The following is a 27,776-nucleotide window of genomic DNA, read 5'->3' as shown; positions in this document are numbered from 1 at the left end:
TATATACTATTTTGAAAAATGTTTGTCATATTTATTGATATGTTTGTTATGAATATTGAAATATTGTTATGTGTTTTAAAAGTGCTTATATATAATAAGTATACGTTTACTAAGACAAAATTACCAAGACAATAAACTAAACTTAACTTGATTGTTAAAAAATAAGGTCAAATATAAATTTTACACAAAATATATAATTGCTGGAATTTAAAAAAGTGGCATAAACGTTAGAAAAATATTTTTGATTAGTATTAATCTTAATATCTATGAATATATATATTAATATTTATATAAGATATAAAATATATACAAAATATATCAACATCGTCTCTTAAACTAGATTAATCTGAGTATTATTGTACACTATATATTTATCATATTATAGAATTAAATCTGAAATTTATTGCTTATTGAAATTAAAAAAAAAATAAACTTTTTAATAGTTAAATAAGAATTTCTCACAATGGAAACATTGACAATAATATTGAGATAGAATAATATTGAATTATATAATATAATATATAATATATGTACGTCCTTGACAATAATATTTATAAAAGGAGTTTTATCATCATTATTTCGAAGCGTGATATTTAAAATTATTTGACATAAAGGTACCATAGAGAAGGTGAATCATAACTTATAAAAAATAGTTTAAAAAAACCATAAAGCTTAGTAATAAAATGATAACTAAGATTAATTAAATTGTTAACTCGTAAACATAGACTGTAGTAGAAGTTAGGATCCATTTGTCTTTTTTATCGATATTTCAAAGTATTGGTTCCCCTTCTCTATTTCGTACTGTGGTAATGACAATAATGTAACTAAAAAAAACTAATAAAATAAGTTTGTAATAATAATTTAAAACGCAACATTTATACATATAAGGTATTGCCTTTATTTAGAATATTGTACTAAGTAATCATTCCATTATATTTGTTTTTTTTTGTATGGAAAACAATCGAGTGGCCATCAAAAATCACTGAAATAGCGAAGTGACCGTTGCCCATAGACATACGTAATTGCATATGCGTTGCCTACCTTTAACCGACGGAGGAGAGGATGCACAGAAAGAAAATATTTTCCCTTTCCATGCATCCTCTCATCCGGAAAGTTCCACTCCCCATTCTTTCCTTATAAGAAAAACGGTGGGAAGAGAAAGAGGTCTAAATTAGGCCTCCAGGACGCAACGTTGGGGGACGTTTTGCTATTTGGAATACAAATAAAATAGCTAAAGACAATAAAATGGTCTATTATAAAAAAAAACATTTATGTATATTTTGATATATAAAAACGCGTGGCTCTAATATTTATTGTATTTTTTTTATATTGTAACCCTATAATACTTTGGTAATTTATGACCATAAATCAATGTTACCATACTATTAAAAGTAAAACTAACATAGTTTATTATATGTATTTTTTACATTTTATTGAAAAAAATTGTCTTAAGCTAGGCTTTCACTACACGTTAAGGTACTATACCTCTTTTGTAGTGTAAACCCAGCTTAAGAGAATATCAAATACTATATGTAGTTACTCTTGACAATAAAATATTTATAAGGAATTTGCGTATGAACTGAATGTAAATGTATGACAATAAATTTCGTACTTTCTATTCGCATAATTCTCCCAAATGCGTAAGTAAAATTAATCTATTAGAAAAAAAAATTGTTTTCGATAAATTTTATCTAATACTATAAATATTAGAATCGGATTAAATTATAAAGGTGAATATACACTAAAGCTTCTAACTTGTGTAACGTTCTTACGAATGCATTCCAAAGCTCGTGTGATACACTTGAACATATATAACGACTCGTTGTTCCGTTACAAGCAAATGCTTTAGTCTACACTCACCTTAAGAGTGTAACTTAAAATCATTTTACACTGCGTAGTTGTAGTTGTTTGAGCACAATTTTGTTATCAAAGAGTTTTTATTAGATGTTAAATTGTGAAATTTTAGGCGAAACTTTTAACATAATAATGTGCAATTATAATAGGCCTATTCAAATAATTTGGCGTAACAACGAGCTACAAAATTATTACTGTTTAGCTATAAGTCCGAAATAAAAAAAAGCCTTCAAAAATAAATTGTAATTTAAAAAATCCTTCAATACTATGTTAATAATTTATCTGTTAATTTTTATTGCTTTTATTTGTGTTAGTTGAATTTTTATAATCGTTGAAATATTTTATAATATTATGTTTTATAGTTTTTTATTATTTTTTAACTAACCAATATTTTAAAATATTATCAGGACTTAAGTTTTTTGCCAGAAATAACATTTTCTTATTAAACATGGATATTGTTTTTATACAAAGTACGTATATTTGCCATAAAAATAGTTTACCAGAGTACAAATATCATATATCTAATTTAAATCAAAATATCTTTAATATAAATAAATATCATTAGATGTTTTTTAAACATATTATTCGTTAATCACCTTGTTTCCTTGTGTAAATAAAATCATTGGAACTTTATCTGAAGTGCATTTTTGTGTAGAATTAAAAAAAAAACTTCGACCGTGTGTATCTTTAAAAATTAGTTGTTACGCTTTCTGCATTCAACCATTGTAAATATTTGCATGATTTCGTCAGTGAAATCCTCGATTTTGTATAAAAATAACAATTACAACTTTTCACTTAAATAAAATGCTGTTGTGTTAAAATTTTGAAAACTTCGACAATAAATGCCTTTCCTTAATTATAAATTGTTATTTATTTATACCGTATCCATTAAGAACTATATTAAACACACATTTTCAACTCCCTTTATCATTTATTACTTCGTAGAAAATAAGAACATCTATGTTTTTAGGTTAATTTCAATCAAGTATAAAAACGTCTGCTTATATTAGGTAATTGATATAAGTAATGAATACTTACTGTTTTGTACTTACGTTTTACATTTACTTAGCGTTTGAGACAATTTTTTATTCCACTTACTACTTTATAGTTTTAACGTGGTACTTAATACAAGTCGACATGTTTTTGATAAATACAGTTTAAAGTGTAAGTACACGGAGACTTTGAATTTGCGCGCGAGCAGCGAGAAAGATTCTTAATTATGCCACCTGACCATAGATTATAACACAGACATTTTTGATGAGACTATTTTAATTATTTAATCAGAATACTGAATGTTTTGTATGTTTTTTAATTATAAAAAGTAGGCTCTTATCTTTATTTTGGTGTTAGAAAAAGATTTTTATTCGTCAAAGGGATTTAATCAAAAATATAAATCTGTCAGATTACATAACTTGTCCAGTCTAGTCTACACATAGTCTTTAATGACTCACGCGTTCGTTCACCTGTTTAATGTATTCATATAAATTCTTTTGTTATTGTGTTAAATACAGTAAAGAGCGTGTAGAAATGATTTATTTATAGTTGGATATGGTAGAATCTCTACAATAGGGACAAAATCATAATTTTTTTTGTGGAAACTTAAGTGTAGAGTTATTGTTACACAAGTATTAAAAACATTATAAACTTTAATTATGGCAGAAAAAGTAAGTATACTTGTAAACTATATTTTAATTTTATTAATACTTGCACCAAATAAAATATAATTTGACTATTACCATCTGAGATAAGCTACGTAAGAAAAAAAAACAAAAAAAGGTTAGCACCTGTCGTCTTGACAATGAGAGGTTTCATATCATTTGGCAGTCGTAATGTTGAAATTTTAGTGTGAATTTTATCTAAAATAACACATTTCCAGTAAAAATCTATTTGGTTTGGTCAGATTAAATTATTTCAAAGTGAACTAAGTGTGGGCAACTGTTTGTGTTGGTTTTTACATTATTTTTAGTATGCAATTTTCAATGTGTTACTTTACTACAGATTATACACAAATAGCATAATTCATATGTTTTCTTCAATAACTATATACTCATTAGTTAACTTGAGTTAACTTTCCCTTACATTATAATGGTTCTGTGTTGAATTTGTTACAATTACAATAATCTTTCAGAAGAGTCCAGAAGAAACACTACCTGAACACTCCAAGCCCTGTGATACAATGGAGCAAGCGGAGGGCAGTGACAAGAACATTCCACCGAAGCCTTTACCTGATAAAACAGTGCCTGTGCCTGTTGTAGTTCCTGTTGTGACTCGGTCTCCTCGTTTGACCATTCCATCATTCACAAAGACATCACCCAATGAATTATACAGGAAACTACTGCCTGCTGTCTTGTTTCTACTGACTTTTGTTACTGTTATGACTGTTTTATTGGTTTATATGGATACAGTGGGTAAGTCACTTCATTGACAAACTTTTCTGACTTTATATATGTGAAATTAAATTACAATAGATCTTTGTTCAATTGTATTTCTTGTGTGGTCATTGTCAACTCATAGATGTTAGTGGTGATTAGGACATTGACAATTGCTATATACAAGTAGGTTTTACATATTTACTTAAAATAAATTGTGATAACTACAGTTCTCTCTCGAGGCTAGATAATTTTGTTACATTATATTTTATATACAGTCCCACCTGTGTAAGAGAGTGTGAATTGTTTTTTTACTGATAGAATTTGCTCTCGAACCCAAGTTTCTTGCTTATAGAGATTGTGGAGATCAGACAATGACTCTCATTTATAAAGATTTCTTGCTAATCCTGGTTCAACTGTACTAATTTCGGAGCAAGTTAAGCTTGTGTATCACAAAGTTATATTATTAAAGTTGAGTGTCAAATAGCGTTATGGTCAAGGGTACAGGTTTCTGATCAGGTGGTCCCGAGTTCAAATCCAGCCATTCAACTATAGTCTTAAACCGTATCCTATCAACAGTCTTGAATGTTACAAGAAACATTTAAAATATTAAAATCTTTTAGTTAAAAAAAAAGAAAGTTAATAATTTTCCTATTTTATATAATTATTCTGTTTTGTTTTAGCTTTGGGCGCACAACAGTTTCGTCTAAACATGTCTCGTGATTACGAACTGGCTAAGATACCACAGGAGTCACCACCTCTTGTCGCTTACGTGAGGCAGTTGCACCTTGCGCCTCGGGCAGCACACGTCCAGCCACCAAACCCTGAACCCACTCCTAGAGTCAAAATCCTGGATCAAATACTTGGATCGGAGGAACAAGGGACTTTTGTAGAGTTCCTGCCTAAAGGACCGAGGGATAACACTACATTGTTTCTTGAGGCAGTACGTGGTTGGGATGGTGTTGTGGTCAGAGCTGCGGCAAGAGATTATTTGGCTTTGAGAGGAGCGGCCAGGGCTTTGCATGCTTGTCTTAGCCCTACTAATCATCCTCGTGAGGTAAATTTGCAAATTTTTTTAACTTTGCATCTTTCATTTTAATTTCACTGAGTTATATTATTTTACATGATATAGCCATTTTATTTATATGCAATTTGTAAGTTTTGATGGAAAGAAAACCAAACAAAAATATAATTCGTACAAAGTACTGGCTAATCCTACAACAAAAACAATGGTGACACTGACGGACAGACAACAAAGTGATCCTTTAAGGGTTCCGATTATTTTTCTTTCGAGGAACCCTAAAAAGTGTAGCTCTTTAACTCTTTAAATACCACAACTTTACATGGGGTTTTTTTTGAAACAGGTGACATATCAAGAGTCGGAGAGCAGTGGGTCTGCGTTCAGGTCTCGTGTGCTCTGTCTACCTCTGTACACGGTGCTGCTGGCTGCGGAGGCGGCGCGTGCGCAGCTGCTGCTGCTGGCGGGGGAGGCTGCGTTGCCCGCACTCACACACCTGCCCTACCACCTGCCGGACTTACAGCTGCAGGTACATACCCTTCTACACACACATACACATTTTCTTATTGTTATTATTTTATCTTCGTCAGTCCAGAAATAATAGCCTATAATATGGCCGCCTGCATCACATTACCTTCAAAGTTCTGTTAATAATGGTCCAGCTATTCCGGAGATTACCCGGAACAAACTCAGCCTTTCGGACAGACATACAGATAGAATAAAATATTATAAAATTAGTTTATTAGTTATCAACTAGGGAAATACATTTCACAAAATAAGTTTGTTTTCTATGTTATATACAGAAACTCCAATTTTATTGTATTTAAATATGAGAAGAAATATTTGAGGTTATAATAAAGTTATATTATTTTTTATGACACAATTCGCTTTGTGTTTCACTGAATCATTTAATGTCGTCAAAAATATTTATGTCTGTTTTTACTTACTAATATGTTCAAGTATAATTTTTTCTGATATGTTCACAGGTGATAGAAGTATTTTCAACGGACGCTTCATATCGCAACAAGACGTCAGAATTCCTCGCCACCAAGAACTATACAGTAGCGGCCACTTTTGCTGACAGCGTCATGTACTCGCTCAGTCCACCCCGCAACTGATACACCTTGAAGGTACACACTCAATACTTAGGTATTTTTATTTTTAACTTATGATTACAATCCACCGCTAACAACCTAGTTTGGTATACTCGAAACATAATTTCACACTAAGGTAGTATAGCCAGAGTAGTATAATTCAGTACTAGTAATCACTAAGGGAGACTTCTAAATTTAACTTAAAATCTCCATTCAATTTCTTTAATTTTGTTGTTATGCTGTTTTGTGTGTTCAAATAATTGTAGTACATTGTTCTACTGCTATGTCTTAATGCTCTACCCTAGTGTGAAATCAACTTAAGTAATATTTCGAGTAATTTTTAAATATTGGCCATGATTAAAATGTTAATATTGTTTTTAACAATTTGATTTAATGTTTAAATTAATGTGATCGTCGGCCATTTTGAAATGGCGGGAATTGTGTGTCTGGTTGTTAATCTCAAAATGTTTTAATATTTAAAGGTATCTCAATGATAAGTGATGTTAATTTTAATTGTGGTCACTTGTGTCCGTAAGTCACGTGACCGTATGGTCAAAGTGACCATATGATTGTATAAAAATAATTATTTTTTTTAATTGTGTCTACGTTTTTTACGTAATATAATAATTGCATAATTTCCAATATAGGTAATTATAGATAAATAATATTTTAATTAATGATTTAAACTTTGTCAAGTATTTTTTTAATCTATAATTATATTTTTATGATCTAAATATGGAAGCTCATATTTTTAATAACGATTTTTTTTAATTCGAATAACTAATTGAATAATAACTATATATATTTAATATGTAAATGGTTTAATTCATATTAATCAAGTTTAATTTAAAAATTTTAACAATGAGAAAATTTACTCCAACTCTTTGGAGTAACTTTTTTTTCGCCTCACTTTTTCTCTCTACACATGACTACAATTAATGTTGTGACCTAATTATATGTTTCTTTTTAAACATAAATATATGATATATGGAATTACTAATATTTTAGAGATAACATTTGGTTGATAAATTTAAGAATTCAAACGCTTCGTAAGTTCAATCTGTGCCTTATTTATGTTTATATGAAAAAATCAGGAGGAAAATAAAAAAAAAATGAGAAATAACTTTATCAAAAACAGCGTATAAGGTGGATATTGTTGTTTTTAAATATGTTGAACGGTAGTTTATATAAATGTAATTTAGTAAGCTTTTTGTTAGTAACAATATTAAATTGCATTAATGAGAAATGAGACATTTTCAAATTGTCTTAGAATTTATCTAATTTTGTCTAATGGTTGTGTATTTTAAAGTTTCTTTATGAAACTATTCCATTTTTTTTATCTTATTATTTAATTATTATAATTAAAATATTGTTATATTTTCATATAATTAGACTGAAACAAAATTATTATTAAAATTATTAATTTCTAAATGAAAATACGTCCATCCATCCCAGTGGCAACTTCGTTTACTAAACAGATGAATTTGGTTAAAATAGAATGTTAGGGACATCGATTTATTTCTCGCCTATAGAGGTATCTCTGTAACCTGAGTTTCTCGCTTATAGAGATTTCTCTCCTCTCGAGTTTCTCGCGTTTCCATGGTTTTGATGATATAAAAGTGATATACATTTTCCTTCTATTACAAATCCGTCCCGATAGCGAAATACAATCGAACCTGGATAAGCTACAGTTCAATGGAACGCAATATTTTTTCTCGCTTTTTTTAGAGGTTTCTCGCTAACCCAATTCTCTCGCTTATGAAGGTTGTCTAGATTTGACTGTTGTTTGTCTTTTCAAATTGATAGTCGTCATTTTGATTGTTTAATTTTACTCATTATGCCTTCCTTTGCTAAATTTTCTACCTTTAGCAACTACAAAATAGTTTTTATTGTTCTTTTGTCTCGATTAAAATAAGTAAATAATATAAGTACGGACAACATAAAAAAATATTTTAATAAAAAAGAAATGACTAATATTTTTGTTCGCACATAACTCTTGTGACAATAATGTATGTGTGTGTGTTTGTGTGAATACGATGTATATTTGTATGTCACATAGATGTTATAATATTGAATTACACAAACGAAACTATTTTTATCTTAACAAGGTTATAATTACAGAAATATTACAAACTGATATATTTATATCATCATTTTAAACAGTTTTCAAAATCCATAGGAAATTAATGACATTGTCGGTTAGTGACATGCGTCTAAATAATATTTATTATCTATTGAATGTTTGAAACAATGATTTTCTTCCATGTTTACGTCAGTGAAAACCGATGTTAATATTTATAATTGCATTTTGCACTTGAGCTTTATCAAATGGACTCGGTAATGTCGATTTTACAAATATTTATTTTAACTTTTAAATATTTTTATACTAAAATTGTTCCTAATTATTTGTTAATTTTCATTTCATTCCGTGTATTCTGCATATTTTATAATTTCAATAATTTTAAAGTTTTTTTTTAATATTTGCCATTTAAATGTGATTCCGTTTGTTTTAAAAAGACTGAACATCGAATATTTATGTTAAAAAGTATTTCCTCAAATCTGATCATTAATTGGATATTATCAAATAATGAATTAATTTGCGATTAATTAATTAAGTTATGACGATTTTAATTTTTTAATTAATCGATATATATTTTTAAGTTAATTAAGATATTAGATTAAGTTTCACATGAGCCCAATATTTTTCACAAATTAAACGCTTTAATGAACAAATGTCTTTTCATTTTATTTTAAACTTATTCCACATCGTTCTAAGTTCGAGTTATGTGTTTCCACTGTAGAAATACTTGTATAAAAACATTTTGCGATCTTTTAAATGATATTTGAAGAAATAGAGACATAACAGGGCCGGTTGATGCATTTCCGGCGCCCCTTGCCAGATTTTTGTGACGGGAGAAATCTTCTAAAGATAAGGTATTCGACTCTGGCGCACTGGGCAGCTGCACCCTAAACCTAACGCGGTTACTGAAAAACATATTTCAATACAATTTTGGCAGTGGATTGAAATTACGTAGAGAAATGTCGAATGAAACTAAAGTTTAAACATTATCTATTAAATTAATTAAAATAAGTGGGAAGAAAAGTCATATTTCGTCAACATGATATATTAAAAAAAAATTGTTTTCTTTTTCAACACGTGGGAGTAACTTTTTCTAATCCGCTCTACTTCGTGAGCTACTTGTGTATATTTTAGTTGGTAAACTGTTATATTTTTGGAGTATTGTAGAATATTATATAATACTAGCGGACCCGACAGACGTTGTCCTGACTACACGTCTTTAATTTGAATAAATTAATATGAAGTTAATATTTGATGAAAATTGTGAATATAAACCATTCCCAGATCCCCTTGAACACACACGAAAAATTTCATCAAAATCGGTCCAGTCGTTTGAGAGAAGTTCAGTGACATACACACTCACAGAAGAATTATATATATAAAGATGAGTAGAAGGTATTATATATAAAATAAAACAAGATAATATTAGTTACAATAATGTTTATTTAATACTTCCCTGGGATGCGAACAATTACTGTTATCCAATACCTTGTCATATCCAAACTTTCATACTAACATTGACGAACAAACAAAATGAATTTACCACATACTTTATACACGTAAGTAAACGCCGGCGACGTCAAGAAAACTATTAATTTAAAAATTATATTATATTGTGCGAATACACATTTATATGTCAAACTAAATATACACTAAAATGAGACAACTAAAGTTAAAATTAAACAAAATTATTGCTCTTAAATCATTTAAAAAATATTGGAAGAACTTAATAAAATTAATATAAATTTTATATACAATGAAGATATTCAATCCTTTTTAATGCGAACAAAGAAAGAAATAATTAAAAATTATATGAATTGCTTGATTATTTTGACAATACATAAGTCTTCTTTCAAACCAATTACAGAGTTGACTTTTTAAATATTTATCTTGCGTTATTTAAAATACGTAGATATCAAGATGTAGACTAAAAAATAACATCAATCATAACATAATTTTGATTCAAACAGTTTAAATAAAACGTGCAAACACAAAAAAAAATTACATGTTCACAGGAAATATTGAGAAATATATGCACCATAATTTACATAAAAAGCACAAACTAATCCAAAATATAAAGACATTTTGACACGATACGAAAAAAATGTTACATGACATTTCAGAAATAATACATTCCTATATATTAAATTGATTTTAGATTTTATTTCACCATAAATTAATGAGAATGTAAAGCGTCGGTGGCTCAGAAGTTAAGCACTTTACTTGTAATCTGCAGGACCTGGGTTCGAATCCCGCCATATACCAAAGTGTTTTCCATTTACATATGTACATTTACTCCACGTTCTTACGATGAAGGATCATCGTGATGCTGCACATATTTTAGAAGAAATTCAAAGATAAATGTGAAATTAACACGCACTTGGCCATTTTGGTTGACTATGGCCTGTGCACTAACATAGGGTAGGCTCCGAGCCCCTCTGTGGGGACATATAGTGAGCTGAAGATTGAATTAATTATATACTATGTTATAATAGTTCTTGATCACTTTAGTGTGACGTCATATTTGAATCGGTTGTTAATTTTAAAAGAAAAGTAAAAAATGGAATATTATGCCAATAATTATTTCGACTTTGGTCCCCATATATTTCGCATCACAATGTCTTTATATATTGATTTTAGATAAACTTAAAATTAATAGTACTCAAGTCAACTGAAATCTGTTTACGCTACAAGTTTTTTAAAACTTACATACGGGAAAAAGTTACATTTGTGTTAGTATAAGATAGGGCTCCCACTACTGTTTTCAAAAACATAGAAGTGATATATCGAAGTTTCTGCAGTGGAAGCCAACAGTAAAAACACGTCATTCACCTTACATCTCAAGTTATTGTAGACGCGTAGTATTTGACCAATTGTTAATAATAAATTTGCTCACATAATTAGACAAAGACGAAGATCACCTGATATTTATAAACATTTTCAACACAAAAAGCACCAAGTAAAAGAAAACTAATAAAATGTTTAGTTTTTACTAAAAATAGCTGCCTTTCTACAACGCTGTTACGATATAAGAATGAAATACACAATCTATTGGCACAATTTCATGCAGTAAATAAATTATTGCTCCAATAAAATTATATTAAGACAAGAAATTTAACTAAAAAAACTTTTAAAGTAAGTACTTTTAATCAAAACATTGTATTGCCTGATTTTTATACAACTTTAATTATTATTTAACACTTAATATGATGTTTTTATATTAATTGATAATACTAATTAAGGATTAATGTATCGCACAAATTCAGCCCTACGACTTGGCTGACAAAGATAAACGTAGAATCACACTGCGGTGTTCGTATTCATATTGTTCTGTCAGAATGAAAGGGATGGTGATGTGTTACGGCAGTGAAATTCTACGGTTCACGAAGCTGGTATAAAAAATATTCTATATAAATAGTTAATTATTATATATTATATTAACAACAAGTTTTATCTACAATCTGCAAGCAGATTATTGCCTTGTGATGGTTTACTTGTGATTCTTTAGTTTATTTCAACTCAAAGTAATGTCATTTTGAATGTGACAATTGAATTATTTATTTATTTTAATTTATGATGTAATTTTATAATGTTAGTTATAAAATATTAAATTAATTGATGATCGTCTAATACATAATTACGATACGAAATAAAGATTTGAATAAACTTGCTATTTGCAAAAAAAATGTTGCCAATATTTAATTTAAAAGTCGCAAATTTACAAATTAATAATAAAATTATTTATGTGGCTGTAAAAATTTAAAAAACAAGCATAATTTTGTAAAAAGAATCTGGAATAACGTTAACACATAGTAAGTTTAGTCTTAAAGAAAGGAATGGAGGCGTAATTTGGTCAAAGATTAGAAAAATACAATTTGGTAAATTGCAAAAAATTCTATCATAAATCGTGAACAGCACCATTGTGTATGTGAATACGAAATTATTATTTAGAAAAAAAAATTTATAAATAAAAACATATCAAATGCAATTTATATTGAGATACAAATTTTAATAGTTATATAAAAGAAACTTTTTGCATAATTGTAAAAAAATAGACCAGTTTTGTAAAAAAAAAAACATTTTGACAGATTGACATAATTTTCTCTGTCAAATGTCATTCAAATCAAGTTTTTAACAAAGTATAGTATTGTGTAAGCAAGTAAGCGATTTTAATATCGAATATGAAAAAAACTATTTCAAAATTATGCAGTATTTAAAATAATTTAATATTATTTTTGAGCAAAAGGGGATGGATTTAAATGCCAAATATAATAAGAAAAATATCGTATAAAACTTCGGAATTCATAATATTTGTACAAGAAAATATATTAAAAAAACCGGAATGCTTGCCTTTTAATATAAAGAAAATAAAGTAGAAAATCTCACTTAAAGAGATTTTTAATTTAATTATGACCAAAATTGATAATTATCGGTTAATTCGGCTGAACATTGTCGATAGTTAAGATGTTGTTTTAACCGATGTTTAGTGTAAATCGCCCGCTGCTATATTTAATGTATGGATAAATGAATATAACATAATATATAATGTATTTTATTGCATTAGCACTTGTTTATTATAATTACAACTAACAAGTTAACTAGTCATCGTTTTGATGATTAGGGATGTGTCGATTTTAAATTATCGATATTTATTGTTTTATTTACAACTAGCGCCCGCCCGCGGCTTTGTCAGCGCATAATTAAAAAGCCAACAATATGCCTGTGTATATCAGCTACCTTCAAGTCAAAGTCCCGTCAAAATTGGTTCACCCGTTCCAGAGATTACTTGGAACACACGCGGTCTTGCGGACAGACAGACAGACAAAATTATTAAAAATAGGTTTTTCATTTTCAGTTGCAAATACTTCACGTTTTTTCCAATAACACATGCTTTAATTTAATTAACACTTTAATTTAATTAATATTTTAATGTCCATTTGTAATCTTTTGCATAAAAAATGCATTGATTTATTTTGTTATCACAAAGTTTTAATGTGAACAATTAAAAAATACAATCCGCTATGAAATATTTTTTATATTATGTAGTTTAAATATTGCTTTAAAAATAATCTCGTTTTTTCTAAAATAAAGTAACAAGTTATGAATTAAATTACGTTTAATTTCTTATTATTATATAAAGAATATCGATATTTTAAAGAATCGACAGCACATCTCTATCATCAATACGAGACACAGTATATAACATATAACAATAATATCATGTGATATACATTGATATGCAATTACTACGCATGGGTTTGCGTTTCCATTGTATCTGTTAATATCAAAACTGTATAAAAACGTACCACAAACCCACTTTTAGGTTACTAATAATGATTTGGAGCAATCTAATTTCAATTACAAATAGATAACTATTATTTTTTTAGCGTTAGCAACACTAAATACTGCGTGGGTTGACAATAGTATTACATTTAAGTTGGCACGTATAAAACAAGAGTAAACTTATAACGACGTGCCAACTTAAACATCTTGAGGTTTTATTTTGCTCCAAAACTTTAACTTTTCTGGCATACATCTGCCAATAACCAATATCATTGAAGGAATGAGTTTTGGTTAGAGAATGGAGGTCGGATGTTGTTACTTCCTGTTGGTATTATATAATTATTATTGATAAGGGGTGTCGGGAACCCCATGGGGAAGGAAGTGGGGGGTAAAGGTTGGTGGGCAGGGCTGTTGGGGCTGGATTTTAATTGATTTATAGATGGGGCGGGGGCGGATTTCGGGGATCTAGGGGCTAGTAGGTTGTCTACATCTATGTTTATAGCCCCCGTTGTATCAGCCCACGTGGCGCCCAGTTTTGTTGTTTTCGTGTTGTTTGTTGTGTTAGGTTGTTGTTGTTGGCTGTTGCTGTTGTTGTTCGGAGCTATCGGCTGCAGCAGACCTAATGTAGGTTGTATTCCTGTTGAATTTATACATTGAATAAACAAAGAATAAGTAACCAAAGAGGTAATTAATATTATAAAAGTCGCCGGCTTTTATCAATTAGACATATCTATCAAGTATAAATAAAAAAAAAACATTTTTGTTGAGATCATAAATCTAATAACACTTACAATAAATCAAAATACATGTGATATAACTACGACTATATCTAGTGGCACAAACAGACAAATACATGCTCGGGAAACGGTGGGTAGTTGTAAAAGAGATTGAATAGCCTCATTCTTAACCTTCTAATGTCACAATCTTTTCTAACAAATGCAAAACTTGTCCGGCAAATATGGCCGCCTCAGACTTAGGTCCTCCGAGTCTCATAGTCAGATCCAAGTTGGAAAGACAATCGATGAACCAGGCGCGCACTTCTAACATCGATTCCAAGAACTCGCCTCGCAACATCGACTCAGGTAACGCGAGTATTATCGATGCTATGATAGATATAACACTGCTCTGTATCTTCGGTTCCGGAGAGAATCTCAAGTAGAGCACCATCCGCATCACATCGCGACAATAATTCGGACATTTCGGACAATTTTTCGATATCAAAATAATATTTCCGACAACAGAAAGATATTTCAGCAAAAGAATATTATCAACATCTTGTTTTTGGTTGTGATGACTAAGAGTTAGTTGTTTTAGACCAAAACCACCCACGAGGGGATAGAAAAAAGAATCCGAGACGGCAGCGAAACGGTTAATCGTCGCTTTAGAGAACGGATGCGGTCGTATTGTATGGAAATATTTAGTTTTATTTATCAAACGTCGTCGTATTATTTCTTCAGCTGGGACATCATCGTTATGTTTGACTTTGATAGATTTAGGTTTCTCCTCGTGTCTAGATTTAACTCCGGCGATTTTATTAGCAGACTCAGAGAGTACGTCTAGCATAAACAGTTTCGTTGCGATAGAATATCTTCCTACATCTGTGTGTATCTCTTTGCAGAGATGTTCTGCACAAGTTGTAGGCTGACTGCAGACTATCGCGACGGATATATTAAACTTGATGCTATCAAAGTTATCCATGTGATATTTTTGTTCTAGATGTATAAACAAATCTAGCAAATCTACGGCTAGTTTTTTATCATCATGTTTTAATTGTTTCTCAACTAATTCTTCGGCAACTAACAGTGAAGCTTCGAAAGTATCAAGATCTTTCGCTTCTGTGAGAATTTCAAGTAAATCTCGTAAGTACATCGGTCTTTTTTTAGACGCTTCTGTGACGTCGTTGCTCATATCATAAGGCTGTAAGTCGTCGTCAGAATCTAGAGTTACTTCATTCTTATCTTTGTCCATGTCTTCTAATTTAGCTGATATTATAGCTTTCACTATAGCTTTAGTCTGCTCAGTACTTTTAACAGCTGAAGTAACCAAAGTATTCTGAGACGGTCTTAAATCTTCATCTATCACTCTATAAGCTATTGTATCCAATGTTTCCTTCAGATTTATTGTCTCTGGTTTTATTGTTATACGATTTATTGAACTTTTATCTAAGAAACATTTCATAGACAAATCTTTCAATGTTTTATGTACATTAGTACATGTCATTCCCATACCTAAGTAATCGAATCTCAGTTGTTCAGCCGCTTTTCTGTCCGTTTCATCGATTTCAGCCAATATATTGAATATAATTTCAATAGTAGCCATACCTACACATCTTAACTCTTGCGCTAAAATATCAAGATGTTTAGACATTCCTTTGAATAATATATTTTTAAGTTCCATTAATTCCCATGGGTGTTTTCTGGCTAATTTAGTTCTATATTTGACAGATAAGACTAGAATTTCAGATATATACATATGATCTTCCAAACTGGATACATTATTAGATTTAACATCGGACCATGCGTTAGCTAATCTCAATATTAAATCTGTGAGTATGTCAACATTATATTTACTTGTACATATATAATATACGAGATTCTCTGGTATTCTTGTATTCGTATAATTCTTGGCTTTTACATAAAAAGGTATTCTAAACATTAATACGTCTTTCCAATCTTTATTTACATCAATATTGTTACCGAGTATTTTTTTAATCGGTTGTTCATTATTATTGTAATAAAGAGGTGATTTATTTAATAATATAACTGAAACATTATCAATCGCTTGTCGATTCAAATGATTTAATAAAGTTTGTATTATTTTACACCTCACATACATCGTAGAATCGTTAGTTTCACACCATGCGATAATAACATCGATTAATTTCATAACAGCCGTTGTATTATTATAAATATTTACAACTTTAGACAACAAATAAGATAGTTTTGTCAAATTATATTTAATTCCAGCATAATAGTTGCTATCGACCATAAAATCTAGTGCACGTATTATTTGAAATACTAATATATATGCGTAATTTTCATGTGAAAATTCTTTTGGCGTCTTCGTAGTCAATCTGTTGGCGACTCGCTCGGGTAATGTCACCAGTAATTGGACGTAATTCTGCCAATTATTATTTAAATCTTTATCAGGATTTTCTTGTATTTTACATGAGTGTACAACAGCTGCGAGCACAGCATCACTCTTCGCATATTTAAGTAATATTGTAGACAAACCATCGAGTACCGCCGGTTGATTGTCGTCTTTTAAAAATCCACAGAGTATCGTCAGAGATTCTTGTGACGTATGAAAAGTTTCTTCTATTGTAAAAATATGTATAATATGATGTTTGAAGAGAGGCCACTGAGGTAGACATGTGCGTATTAAAGTTGTCAACACTTGAGAGTACATGTCCAGGAGGAGATGGTGTATGAGGGGCGGGCGGTCCCCGGTGAAGTGGAAGACGGTGAGGGGTCCGGGCAGATGTCGGCACACGGCGGTGAGGATGGCGGCGAGGTTGCGGGCGTCAGTGCCGGACTGTACGGACTGTATGAAGGAGGTGTAGTTGAGCAGCGTGTCCATGCACTCCCCCAGCCCCTGCCCCTGCCCCTGCCCCAGCCCCACACATTCGCACACATTCTCTCCTGCAAATAGAAAAGCCTGAATGTGCCCAAAACTACATCAACATACTTTACAACATTTATTCTTATCATCACATGTATTTTCATTTATTTTATATAATATGTATCCCACATACATTGTAAACTCTATATAACGTCGCTCACTGACCGACCATTTTGCGACACTATTTTAAAGAAAAAAAAAACACACACAAGAACCCGATTTACTAATGTATAAAGCGCCATCTATTAAATTCGTATTAAAATAAACATTTTAAATCTTTACTTCACTCAAAACATTTGCTTATTTATGAATACACACGAAAATATCGAAAAAGGTTTTAAGGTATTGGACGTTACACCGAATGACGCTATAAGGATTGAGACGTTACATAGAGTGACGTTATAAGGAGTGAGAACTTACATAGAGACGTTATAAAGAGTTTACATATATTAAACAATTATTTATATTTAATTTATATTTACAATTTTTTTCGCCAGCTTATATATTTCAATTATAAGAAAGAAATATACATTTGATATGTGCTCGTTAGTAATATACACAACAGTATGTATGAATTATTTCTATTACTAAGAAGGGTATAACATGTTTAGTGTAAACTGAGACTTACCTTGTATATTGATAGCTGAGAAGTGTCCAGTGAGGGCGTCCAGCTCCCCGAAGGCGGAGGGCGCAGTGGTGGGGGGCGGGGGAGTCAGCTCACTCAGCAGGTCCAGGTTCGATGCTGCCGGCGCTGCTACTGAAATTTATTACATTTCAACTATTATTTCAAATGAATTTATTCATATTTAAAATTCTCAATGTCGTACAATTTTTCCCTCCTCATAAATATTAAAAAAAAACTTTATTACATTCGAATTTATCACAACAAATTACCTTTAATTACAATAAAGCAAAGCCATAATAATGAAACAGTATGAAATAACACTAATTCAATCCTAGATAACTAAAAAACTACCTTCCGAATAGAAAATAAAGTCAGACAGACTCCTTTTGAAAGTCGACAAAAATCCAGTAATTAAGAATATAATTTTACCATTATTATTGTTGTTAAGTGATGTTGCAACAAGTGTATCTTGTGGTGAAAACGCGCTGCTGAAGTCCGCGAAACCGTCAGAGGACGCTGCGGGGGCGGCGACCAGGCCTGCGGGGGCGGGGGCCAGGGCGGCGGGGGCGGGGGCCAGGGTGACGGAGGCAGGGGCCGAGGCGGGAGCAGCACCGAATGCTCCGGAGAAGTCGCCAAACTCCGCGTCTGCTGCTTTCTGCTCTTCAGCACTGAGGAGTTAAAGTATAATAAGTTACTTCAATTGAAATGCCACAAAACTGTGATGAAAAATGCAAAAAACTCCGGCCATTGCTGTCATTATCTTTAATAACACAGAGATAACAACATGTTTTAAACAAAGGATTTTGCTCACAATTAGAAATGCTACGAAGGTAAACTTAGCTCTTATAACTAATAAAATGTAACAATTGTATTTGTACTAACCGAGGGTCGAAGTCATCTTCTAGTACGAGGGAGGCGCTGCCGCTGGAGGGTGCAGGGCACGTCTTGAACAGGTCGTCCAGTAGATCCTGCGAGTTCTGAGAGTTCTGTGACACCGGAGCACTGGCAGCAGGCACTGGACTGGCCGCTGACTTGCCATAACTAGCTGCCGCACCTGGAAACGTATAATTTTACTAATATTAGAAAAGCGAATGTTTAGATGGATGGATTTTTGTTAGACAGTATCTTCAGAACAGCTGCATAGATGTAGAATCTAGTCTGGAAGAACATATAGGCTACAGATTAAGCTATTATTATATTAAAACATAGTATTACCTAGATCAATCTTTTTGACCGGTGTGCTGGGCTTAGTCTTGGCGGGACTGCGCAGACTGATGCTGAGCGGCTTGCCGAGCGGCTCAGTGCGCTCAGAGCGCTCAGTTCTGTCTGAGCGAGAGAGACGCGGGCTGGTGTCTATCACCTCCGCGTCTCTATACACGTTCTCTCTGCAAGTTATATTATAACAATTATTACATTTTTTATATATCATAAAGTGGCAAACGAGAAAGCGCCGAAATGGCGAAGCGAACGCAATTGGATATGTTCCTAAGCTTCCCCTGCCTACCTTTTCTTTGCAAGGAAAGGGCGGGAAGGGACATAGAACTAAAATGAGTCCTCCGGCACACAAACTGATCAGACCATACTTAGAATGAGTTCCACTTGGCGCCTGTTCCTTTGTGGTGGTGGTATTGCACCGAGCAAACACCTCGGTGGAACAGATGTTTGATGCTGACGTTAACCACATTTAAATGTATGATATGATGTGTAAGATTATTCTCTTGAACAGTTTAAGCCTATATAAACAGAACTTTTGAGACGGTTTAGAGTTGATTTACATATGTCCACATAACTCGAGAACAGCTGAACGGATCCGGTTCAAAGTAACATAAATAAACTACAAGATAAATGATTATTTGTTTGTAAACTCACTTTTGTGGTTTCCGATGTCCGTAATCACCATCGGAATCATCTCTTTCGTAATCATCATCATCATTTCTCTCCTTCACATCATCTGAAACACAAATTAGTTCATGATATTGTGTCAACATTGTACAATACAGTTATATGTTATAGCAGTATGTGACTGACCCCAGCCCGGCGCGGCTCTGTCGCTGTACTCGCCCCACCCACCTCCACCTCCGCCCCCACCTCCACCTCCACCTCCACTTCGTACTCCCATCACTGCCGCCTCCGATGACATGCCTAGAATAAAACATACAACAAAAACTATTACCATTCATCTCTATACATGGTTAACTCACGCCTGCAACTTGTAGGGGTAGACAGAGACCATGGAACTCTATTTGGCATGGTCCTGTCACACCTCTCTTCTTTTACATTCATACATCTACACAAACATGCAGATCGGTTTCGGGTGCTCTTAATATCACCCTTCTTGAGTATTTTATCCATCTGGACGGTATGAGTCTGTATCAGGCAGCTCCAACAAACAGTGCCACGCACTTTCGCGCCATAAATTTCCTTTTATTTTTTTCTTTCTTTTCTACTTTTGCTTTGTTCCGACTTAACGTATCTGATGATTAGTTTGAATCTTCTCCACAGTTACCAACCGGAACCATCAGCGCAAAACGACGATAATGAAATAATACATTTAGTTTATTTATTTGGATTTAATAGACGTAAGTAATTTCATTTTATTACTTCGACATAAACAATTGAAAATCCTAAATGAAGAGAGAAGTATAGTGTGTGGTCTCACCAATATATTTGTCCTTGTTCTTCTTTGCCTTCTTCCTCTCTTCTCGCAGCTTCTCGTCGTCCTGTATGAAGTCTATCAGGTCACGCACCTTGTGCCGCACGTTTATACCCTGCGTACAAAACATTTCACTGTTTATAAATCTTTGACTTTATTCCACGCTAATGTTATTTATATTTATAATAGTTTAAAGAAAATTATGTACTAGGATATGGTTCACGACAGTCGGGATTCCAAGCCACAAACCACTAAGTTTAATTTAGAAGACAGGTGTCAAGTGGAAGTAATTCCGCGTGTCGTCTGATGGATATGCGTGCCGGAGGCCTAATATTAGTCCCCTTTAACATCCCACTAAACCCTTTGCTAAGAGTAAGGAAAGAGTAAGTGGACTTGACAGAAGAAGGATATTTCCCCTTCCTATAGGTTCATTAAAGGTAGGCAACGCATCTGCAACTGCGAATGTCTATGGGCAGCGGTCTCTTCGTTATTTCGGCAAAATCCAGGTGGGCGCTTGCTCTCTTTCCAGCAAGCAACATTAACCTATTAATGTTACAAAGAGCTACAACTGACCTGATCCTTGCCGAGGTCGTCAACATAGGTGTAGTTCTCCAAAGACCTCAGGTCGTAGATATGTTCCCTTGCCGAGGTGACCACACGCTCGGATCCGTTGCGCACCAGGTAACTCAGCAGCAGCAAGCACTGGTATGTACACATGTTTATTTACTATTTTTATGTGGAATACTTAACTACATACATATTCGTACGGAGTCGCGGGCGACAGCGAGTTAAGCAATAGAGTAACCATGGCAACGAAGCCCAAGGGTTGACGCTAGGATACGAAGCACAATATTAGAATACCGGTCCCAAACATTTGGACATTGATGCCTTTAAAAATACTGACGCTTCATTAAAGTTTCTGTTTACCAAATAATCCTCGCTTCGACATTAAAAAGTTACAAAGCTAAAAGAGTACACCTTACCTTGTAGGTGCGGCGCCAATGCGCTCTGTTGTCGTGCAGCATTCGCCGCCATAACATTGACATGACTTCGGGGAAATGCTCATATGTGAAGGTGGCCAACGCCAGCTCCTGCATCTGCTGGCCGGTGGGACCCCATGCCTCGTCCGACGTCGCCTCTCGCACCTTGCCTTCCACCTCCGTGTAATTCATCACCACATTTGTACTGTAACAAGCAGCTCATCAACTTGTATACTCGTATAACGAGTGGCCCGGCCCGACTTACCCTTAATTAGGGGTAAGTAGGACGACTAAATTACACCACTTACAACTACAACAATAACGTTAAAGTTAGGTTAGGTTATATCGCAAAAATAAGCATGGTTGTTTTTTCACCTTACTAGGTATAAGTTTGAAAATTTTACTGCCGAATTTCAAATAAAAACTTTTTACTCGTTCATTTAGACTTAAAAACTTTCAAAAAAAATTACTTACAACACTTTTTAAGGAAATATAATTGAAAAAGCGTATTAAATTGAACGCATCGAAACATGATTTTATTTTAATAAATATAATACATAAAAAAATTCAATATCGTTTAATTAAAAAAAATAATTCCATGATATTACACTAAAATATAAATTGCTGATATAAATTGAACAGGTTTGTATATATATGACAATATGCATGAATTATGCAACTTGTATTCGCGGAGAAAGGTTACCCTCAAGGCCGTTGTGCAACCCAAATACGCCGACAAAAATGTCTCGACATATTATAAACAGATTGGTTCCACATATTTTTACATCAAACATTGGTGAAATGTTAACAAGGGCGGTATTAAGAGTAGTAAGAAGAGATATAAGTGTACCAAGAGCACGGAAAAAAAAATCTTTAATCTCTTCTTGGAGTGAATGTATATTGAAAAGTTTAAAAAAAATCTGAAGGAACCCTATAAAACGTTATCAACGCGTCTGGTTATTTATCCAAGTATAAAGACATTTAACAAAGAATAAGACATTAAACAAGACTAGACTTGGCCGTTGACGTGGTTGACTGACTGACCTAGTCACTCTTAACTTAGGGTAGGCTCCAAGCCCCTTGGTGGGGACATATAGTGAGCTGATGATGATAAAGACATTAAAATTGTTTGTCTTTGTGAAAGATAATTAACTGCTTTAGTTTTTCATATGTTACAAGTACAGTTGAACCTGGATAAGCAAAAGTCCAAGAGACCACAATAGTATTCGCACTTATGGAGATTTGCCTCTAACCCGAGTTTATCAATTATGATGGTCAAGGGACAATAACTCTTACAGAAGTTTCTAGCTTATCCAGGTTTGACTGTATACAAGTTTTATATTTTTAAATAGAAAGATACACATCTTAACAGAAACAAGGCCACCCTCACTTGAGTAACTGATAATATATTATCTCCCTCAATCCTACAAAACCAGTATTGAACAAAGTTAATAGCAAAAATATGCTTAAATGAATTTTAAAGGAAAGTATATGAAAAATTCGCGAAACAAAAATGTCGTAATTTGCGACGAAATTTTAGTTATTAGTTAGAAATTTCATTATTTACTAAGTATTAATTTGATAATCAGTTTCACCTTAAAAATAACTTAATGGTTATTCATTAAATGTTCATTTAAAACAGATTACCATTTGTCATGACAATATGTAATAATATTTCAAATGATTTATAGAATCAAAGTAAAGCCGTTAAAATAAAAAAAAATTGCAATGTATTCTCTCAATAAGTATATTTGTGCAAAATTTACAACAAAAACACAGAATATTAACCCAGAGTGGTAGGCAGAGATCACAAACACACACTGGACAGCACAGATCCATCTATGATGGCCCTAACCAACACTGCTATCCACTTTCACACCATAAATTTCCATTTCCATGTCCAACAACTATATTACTAAAATTATAAATGTTTATATGGATGGATGTTTATTATAATATAGCACGGGAATGGTTCAACAGATCATAATGAAATTTGGCACAGATGTAGAACATAATCTGTAAGAACAAATAGGCTACTTATAAAGTTTTTTAATTCCATGCGGACATAGTTACATAATTATTATTATTCCTTATTTCTGTCAATCCCATTTGGAATAAACGAGAGAGATTATTTTTAAGTGCAATGATAGTTTATCAGATTAAATAAGATAAAAAGTATAGAATTGAATTCTTGTACAACATATCTTTTGATAAATGTACAAATGAATTTTGTGTGGCCTTGAATTTAAATGTTGTTTACATAATTCTATTATGTATTTTACTTATGATTACTTGTGATGGTTCTCAACCTTTCGATGACATTCTATAGTTAGATATGTACAGTTGTTTAGAGGACCAAAAAATCACCAAAATTCCTTAATACTATAACCACAATAGAAGGTTTAACAATTATTTGTAATTAGGTTGTTATCTACTTTTTATAGATAATGTAAGAAAAATATGTTTTTGATAAAACATACATAACAAGTGCATTAAATAACATAGTAATCACTGTTTAAATTTTTAACATCTAGTTAAAAATGAAACAATACTGAAAATAATAAAATCATCAATATGTGTACTTATTTTATTTTTGTACATAATGAACTAGTCTATATGTTTATTATTAGTGGGTGATACTTCTATGGGCATATATAATTGACTTCATTGGGAATAAAAAGGAAACAGGATCTCAAATAATTTGAAAGGAGAATAAGTAAATAAATGTAATGATGTTAAAGTAAGAAAGTTAAATCTAATAGTACAGCATTCAATTAATAAAATAAATTAAAATGATATCTGTAAAAGTCTGTGGAACAACCTTGGGCAAAATATCTCAAACAAGTTTCTGTCCTTGATTTATAAATCAGCATTATAATACATTTAATGTGTGGGAAGCCTTAACATAAACCAAGAAATAGATATTTACCCCTTAAATTAGTTCAATGTTGCCTTTATTAACAAAAAATAGTTAAATACTGTGAGAGATCCCAAAATTAGTAGTGCATTTATTCAGTTCCTTACAAAGTTATAGAGTAATATAACATCTCATTTGGCACTAGTACCGTGTTAATTGCTCTAAAAGCCTTCCAATTAAACATATTAATGAGTAACGCAGAGTTAATTTACATAAAAATCATCTAAAATATTGTAGTAACTCACACTTTATCCGCCAACTCCCGTACTTTCCACATACTTATAAATCGATCCATTTTGCACCAGAATAAACTTTTACTCTTTCAAAACAAAAAAATCACTATAATTTCAAGTAAAACAACATAAAAATTAACTTAAAACGCGAGCTGATGATTTGGCTGACATTATTGCAAAATGGCGAGTAAAATATTGCCATGTGAAAACACTTCAAGAAATTATTTGTGCAGCACTTTTCTTTTTGATTGAATTGAGACCTCAATTTATTTCTCTCTAAATTGTAAATTATAAAAAAAGCTTTTATAAATTTTGCATTAATTAGAAGGATTACATTTCCACTCTTATTTGTTTTACTGAGTATAATAATCGCTGTTCGCCGTTTAGGACAGTTTAGGAATGAATCGGTTTCGACTGTCTTGTAATTTGCGTTGCGTTTTTTTCGACAAAGTCCCATAGTAAAGACGTACACAAATAAAACTCTAAAAACTTTTCCAAACGCTTTCATTTATTAAGGTACGACAAGATTTAATTTCACATTCACAGACTATAACACTGTTACATGATGAAAAATCTAGAATTGACCAAATTACTTGCTATATTTGTGTATTTTCTAAACGTGATCGACATTCTAAATGATTATGAAATAAAAATATATAACAATCTAAGACAAACTTACTACAAAGCATTTACGCGTATATTCTAACAAAGTCAGTACATTACAATAATTAAACAGCCTAAGGTTTTTATATGCCTATTAAAAAGCCTGAACCATTTTTAACCCTTCTAATGTAGACAAGGCAATTGCACATTTCAAAAGCATAATAGAGCATAACACCTCAAGTATCAAAAACTTCTATAGTCTAATTCCCACAAACTTATATGGCCAGGTGAAAGATAAAGAGAGAGAGCGGAGAAAGGGGCGCTAGTGTGCTAGCGAAGTATTAGAGGCGCTGCGATCATAATTTTCTTCTCACAGATGTTCCATAAAGGTTCTTCTTCTTGGCTGATTGTTAAACACTTTTTACTTCTAATGGGGCCAGCCCATTAGAAGGTCATACATCATTTCTTGGCGAGCTGATCATTTTGTGGCTGGGCGCCATACTGCCACAGTTCTATCGCCTTATTTGCGACCACTTCCTCACATTGTTCTGGTATCTAAAAAGAAAACTTTGTTTAAATTTTATGCTATTTAGAAGCAATGCGTCAACAATTTTTACTTGTTAAAAATATACAATAATATCCAGCTTTATTTAATTATTTTTTAAGCCGAGGGACAATATATTTGTGCTATCTACTCGAAGCATAGCAAGTATTTATTTTAAAGTATTTTTAAACTTAGTACCTCTGAGACACATTTAAGAACTTCATCTCCATTTTGAGCCTTCAATATATTCCTCCGCAGCGTAATGACCAGCATCACAGCAACAACGGAGAGGATTTTAGGCGCGCCGCTGCACACCTTATCCCAAATCCTACATAAACAACACAATTTCTAAGTTCAATTAATGATTTTAACAATACAAATCAAACTTAGCAAACCAAAAGACCAAGACACCGTGATATTTATCTCGCCTTTAAACATTTCTGACTTATCCAATCCTCGGTTAACCAAGTTTGACTTGATATTTGTAAAGAAAGCAATGTATTCTGTGGTAATGAGAATAAGTACTTACTTTGGCAGTGAAGTTACATCAAGAACACCGGCAAAGCAGGAATTAAACCACTTCGTGAGAGGCAGAACATCCAGCGCATTGATATCCACAAGATGGCTGAAGTAAAAATAATTTATAATAATAGGTTATTTAAGAAAAAACTATTATTACTTTTTCATAATCTTACTATTAGTATAAATCAAAATGTTTAGATGGATGTTGGTTAGAAGATATCTTCAGAATGCCTGAACAAATCTTGATGAAAGTTAGATGTAGAACATAGTCTTAAAAACACTTAGGCTACAATTTTTTTTAATTCCGCGCGGATAGAAGCGCGGGCGACAGCTAGTGTAGCATAAAAATTAAAACTGATTAAAATTAAAAGATGATTCTATATATAAGTATTTGCATACTTGAAAAGTTCCACATCTTCTTTTTCCAGCATGCTTTGGAATGCTTCCTTCAGTTTGGGAAGATCTTTCTGCATGTTGCGTACAATGTCTGTTAAACTCTTACACAGCCAGTAGACATCCACCTCATTGTCATACAGTTCTATCAATGTCTTCGCAATTGGGAGGAAAGTGTCTGCTGACTGAAAAAATAAACTAGAATATTTAAGGTTGAAATTATTGGCTTTGGAAAAATAGTCTCTGTCTATGGTTTTCGTAGTTATGGTTAATAAAGGTGACCAGCTGCTTCTTTCATCTTTTGAAATAACAGGCAACACTACAATTAGTTCTAAACAATTACATACATTAAAGTTAGTTTCAGGAAATAAAGGTGGTCTTCTCTCTTCATTTTCAAGTAACCACATGGCTAGGAGTATTTCCGTTCTCGGTGCAGACATGTCTACCAGATCCAGCATGTCCACAGCGTACAGCAGATCCCCATACTGTTGCTTCCTTTGTTCCATTACAAATTGATGTGAGTCTGCGTACACTGGAATTATATCTGAAACATTGTTAAATATAATTAACTTCAACAGTCTTGTCATTTATGATAACAACCAGTGTTGGAATTTGTATCCTTTCATTTCTTTTAGCTATAAAAACTTTATCGTATTATTTTCAAGTGAGAAATACTATCTTAGAAATATTTCAATCAAATAGTAAGTTAACAGACAGTATTGTAAGTTTTACGCTAAGAAATAACTTCTCACCAAGTAGTACTTTCCACACTAAGTTCCTATAAGAAGCAGGCACCATAAAACGTAGGCAAAATTGCTTCAATTTAACTTTATCCCATGGTTTCTCCTTCATTAATATCTCTAACGACTTCTTTTCTTCCACTCCACGACAGCCCACTTTTTCGTAATAGGACGAACGGAAATTCCTTTCGTCTGTCATTTTTACTATAACTTAAATCCTTTGCATAACTATATTCATGAAATCACA

The 27,776-nt window shown here is 32.2% G+C and overlaps 3 protein-coding genes across 6 annotated transcripts; 1 reads left to right on the top strand and 2 right to left on the bottom strand.

Annotated features, from left to right (window-relative positions):
• The first annotated feature begins 3,291 nt into the window (after positions 1-3,291).
• S (EGF receptor activation regulator Star) lies at positions 3,292-6,977 on the top strand. 3 transcript variants are annotated; one of them, XM_013310181.1, is made up of 5 exons: positions 3,292-3,518; positions 3,983-4,262; positions 4,907-5,280; positions 5,588-5,770; positions 6,228-6,977. In XM_013310181.1, exons 1-5 carry the CDS (start codon positions 3,507-3,509, stop codon positions 6,357-6,359), a joined length of 981 nt encoding a protein of 326 aa, XP_013165635.1. In that variant the 5' UTR covers positions 3,292-3,506; the 3' UTR covers positions 6,360-6,977. The 3 variants fall into 3 exon arrangements, with proteins under 3 accessions (XP_013165635.1, XP_013165637.1, XP_013165636.1); XM_013310183.1 differs by lacking the exon at positions 3,292-3,518 and adding an exon at positions 3,655-3,797; XM_013310182.1 differs by lacking the exon at positions 3,292-3,518 and adding an exon at positions 3,655-3,819.
• A 6,547-nt stretch (positions 6,978-13,524) lies between these two features.
• On the bottom strand, positions 13,525-24,931 carry lqfR (clathrin interactor lqfR). 2 transcript variants are annotated; one of them, XM_013310207.1, is made up of 11 exons: positions 24,740-24,931; positions 21,581-21,782; positions 21,171-21,299; positions 20,604-20,712; positions 19,973-20,086; positions 19,814-19,895; positions 19,160-19,329; positions 18,827-18,998; positions 18,374-18,612; positions 17,948-18,073; positions 13,525-14,335 (listed from the first exon to the last, which is right to left on the bottom strand). In XM_013310207.1, the coding sequence occupies exons 1-11, from the start codon at positions 24,787-24,789 to the stop codon at positions 13,968-13,970; spliced, it is 1,761 nt and encodes a 586-aa protein (XP_013165661.1). In that variant the 5' UTR covers positions 24,790-24,931; the 3' UTR covers positions 13,525-13,967. The 2 variants fall into 2 exon arrangements, with proteins under 2 accessions (XP_013165661.1, XP_013165660.1); XM_013310206.1 differs by having other exon boundaries at positions 13,526-14,335; positions 17,948-18,076.
• A 283-nt stretch (positions 24,932-25,214) lies between these two features.
• TBC1d7 (TBC1 domain family member 7) lies at positions 25,215-27,770 on the bottom strand. The gene is made up of 6 exons (XM_013309892.1): positions 27,542-27,770; positions 27,137-27,333; positions 26,796-26,974; positions 26,404-26,499; positions 26,073-26,202; positions 25,215-25,885 (listed from the first exon to the last, which is right to left on the bottom strand). The coding sequence occupies exons 1-6, from the start codon at positions 27,726-27,728 to the stop codon at positions 25,790-25,792; spliced, it is 885 nt and encodes a 294-aa protein (XP_013165346.1). The 5' UTR covers positions 27,729-27,770; the 3' UTR covers positions 25,215-25,789.
• Positions 27,771-27,776: the final 6 nt, after the last annotated feature.

This window comes from Papilio xuthus, unplaced genomic scaffold, assembly GCF_000836235.2.
Source record: "Papilio xuthus unplaced genomic scaffold, Pxut_1.1 DF827756.1, whole genome shotgun sequence".
NCBI lineage: Eukaryota > Metazoa > Arthropoda > Insecta > Lepidoptera > Papilionidae > Papilio > Papilio xuthus.
The sequence above is the reverse complement of the archived record's forward strand: the minus strand, read 5'-3'. Positions and strand labels throughout refer to the sequence as shown.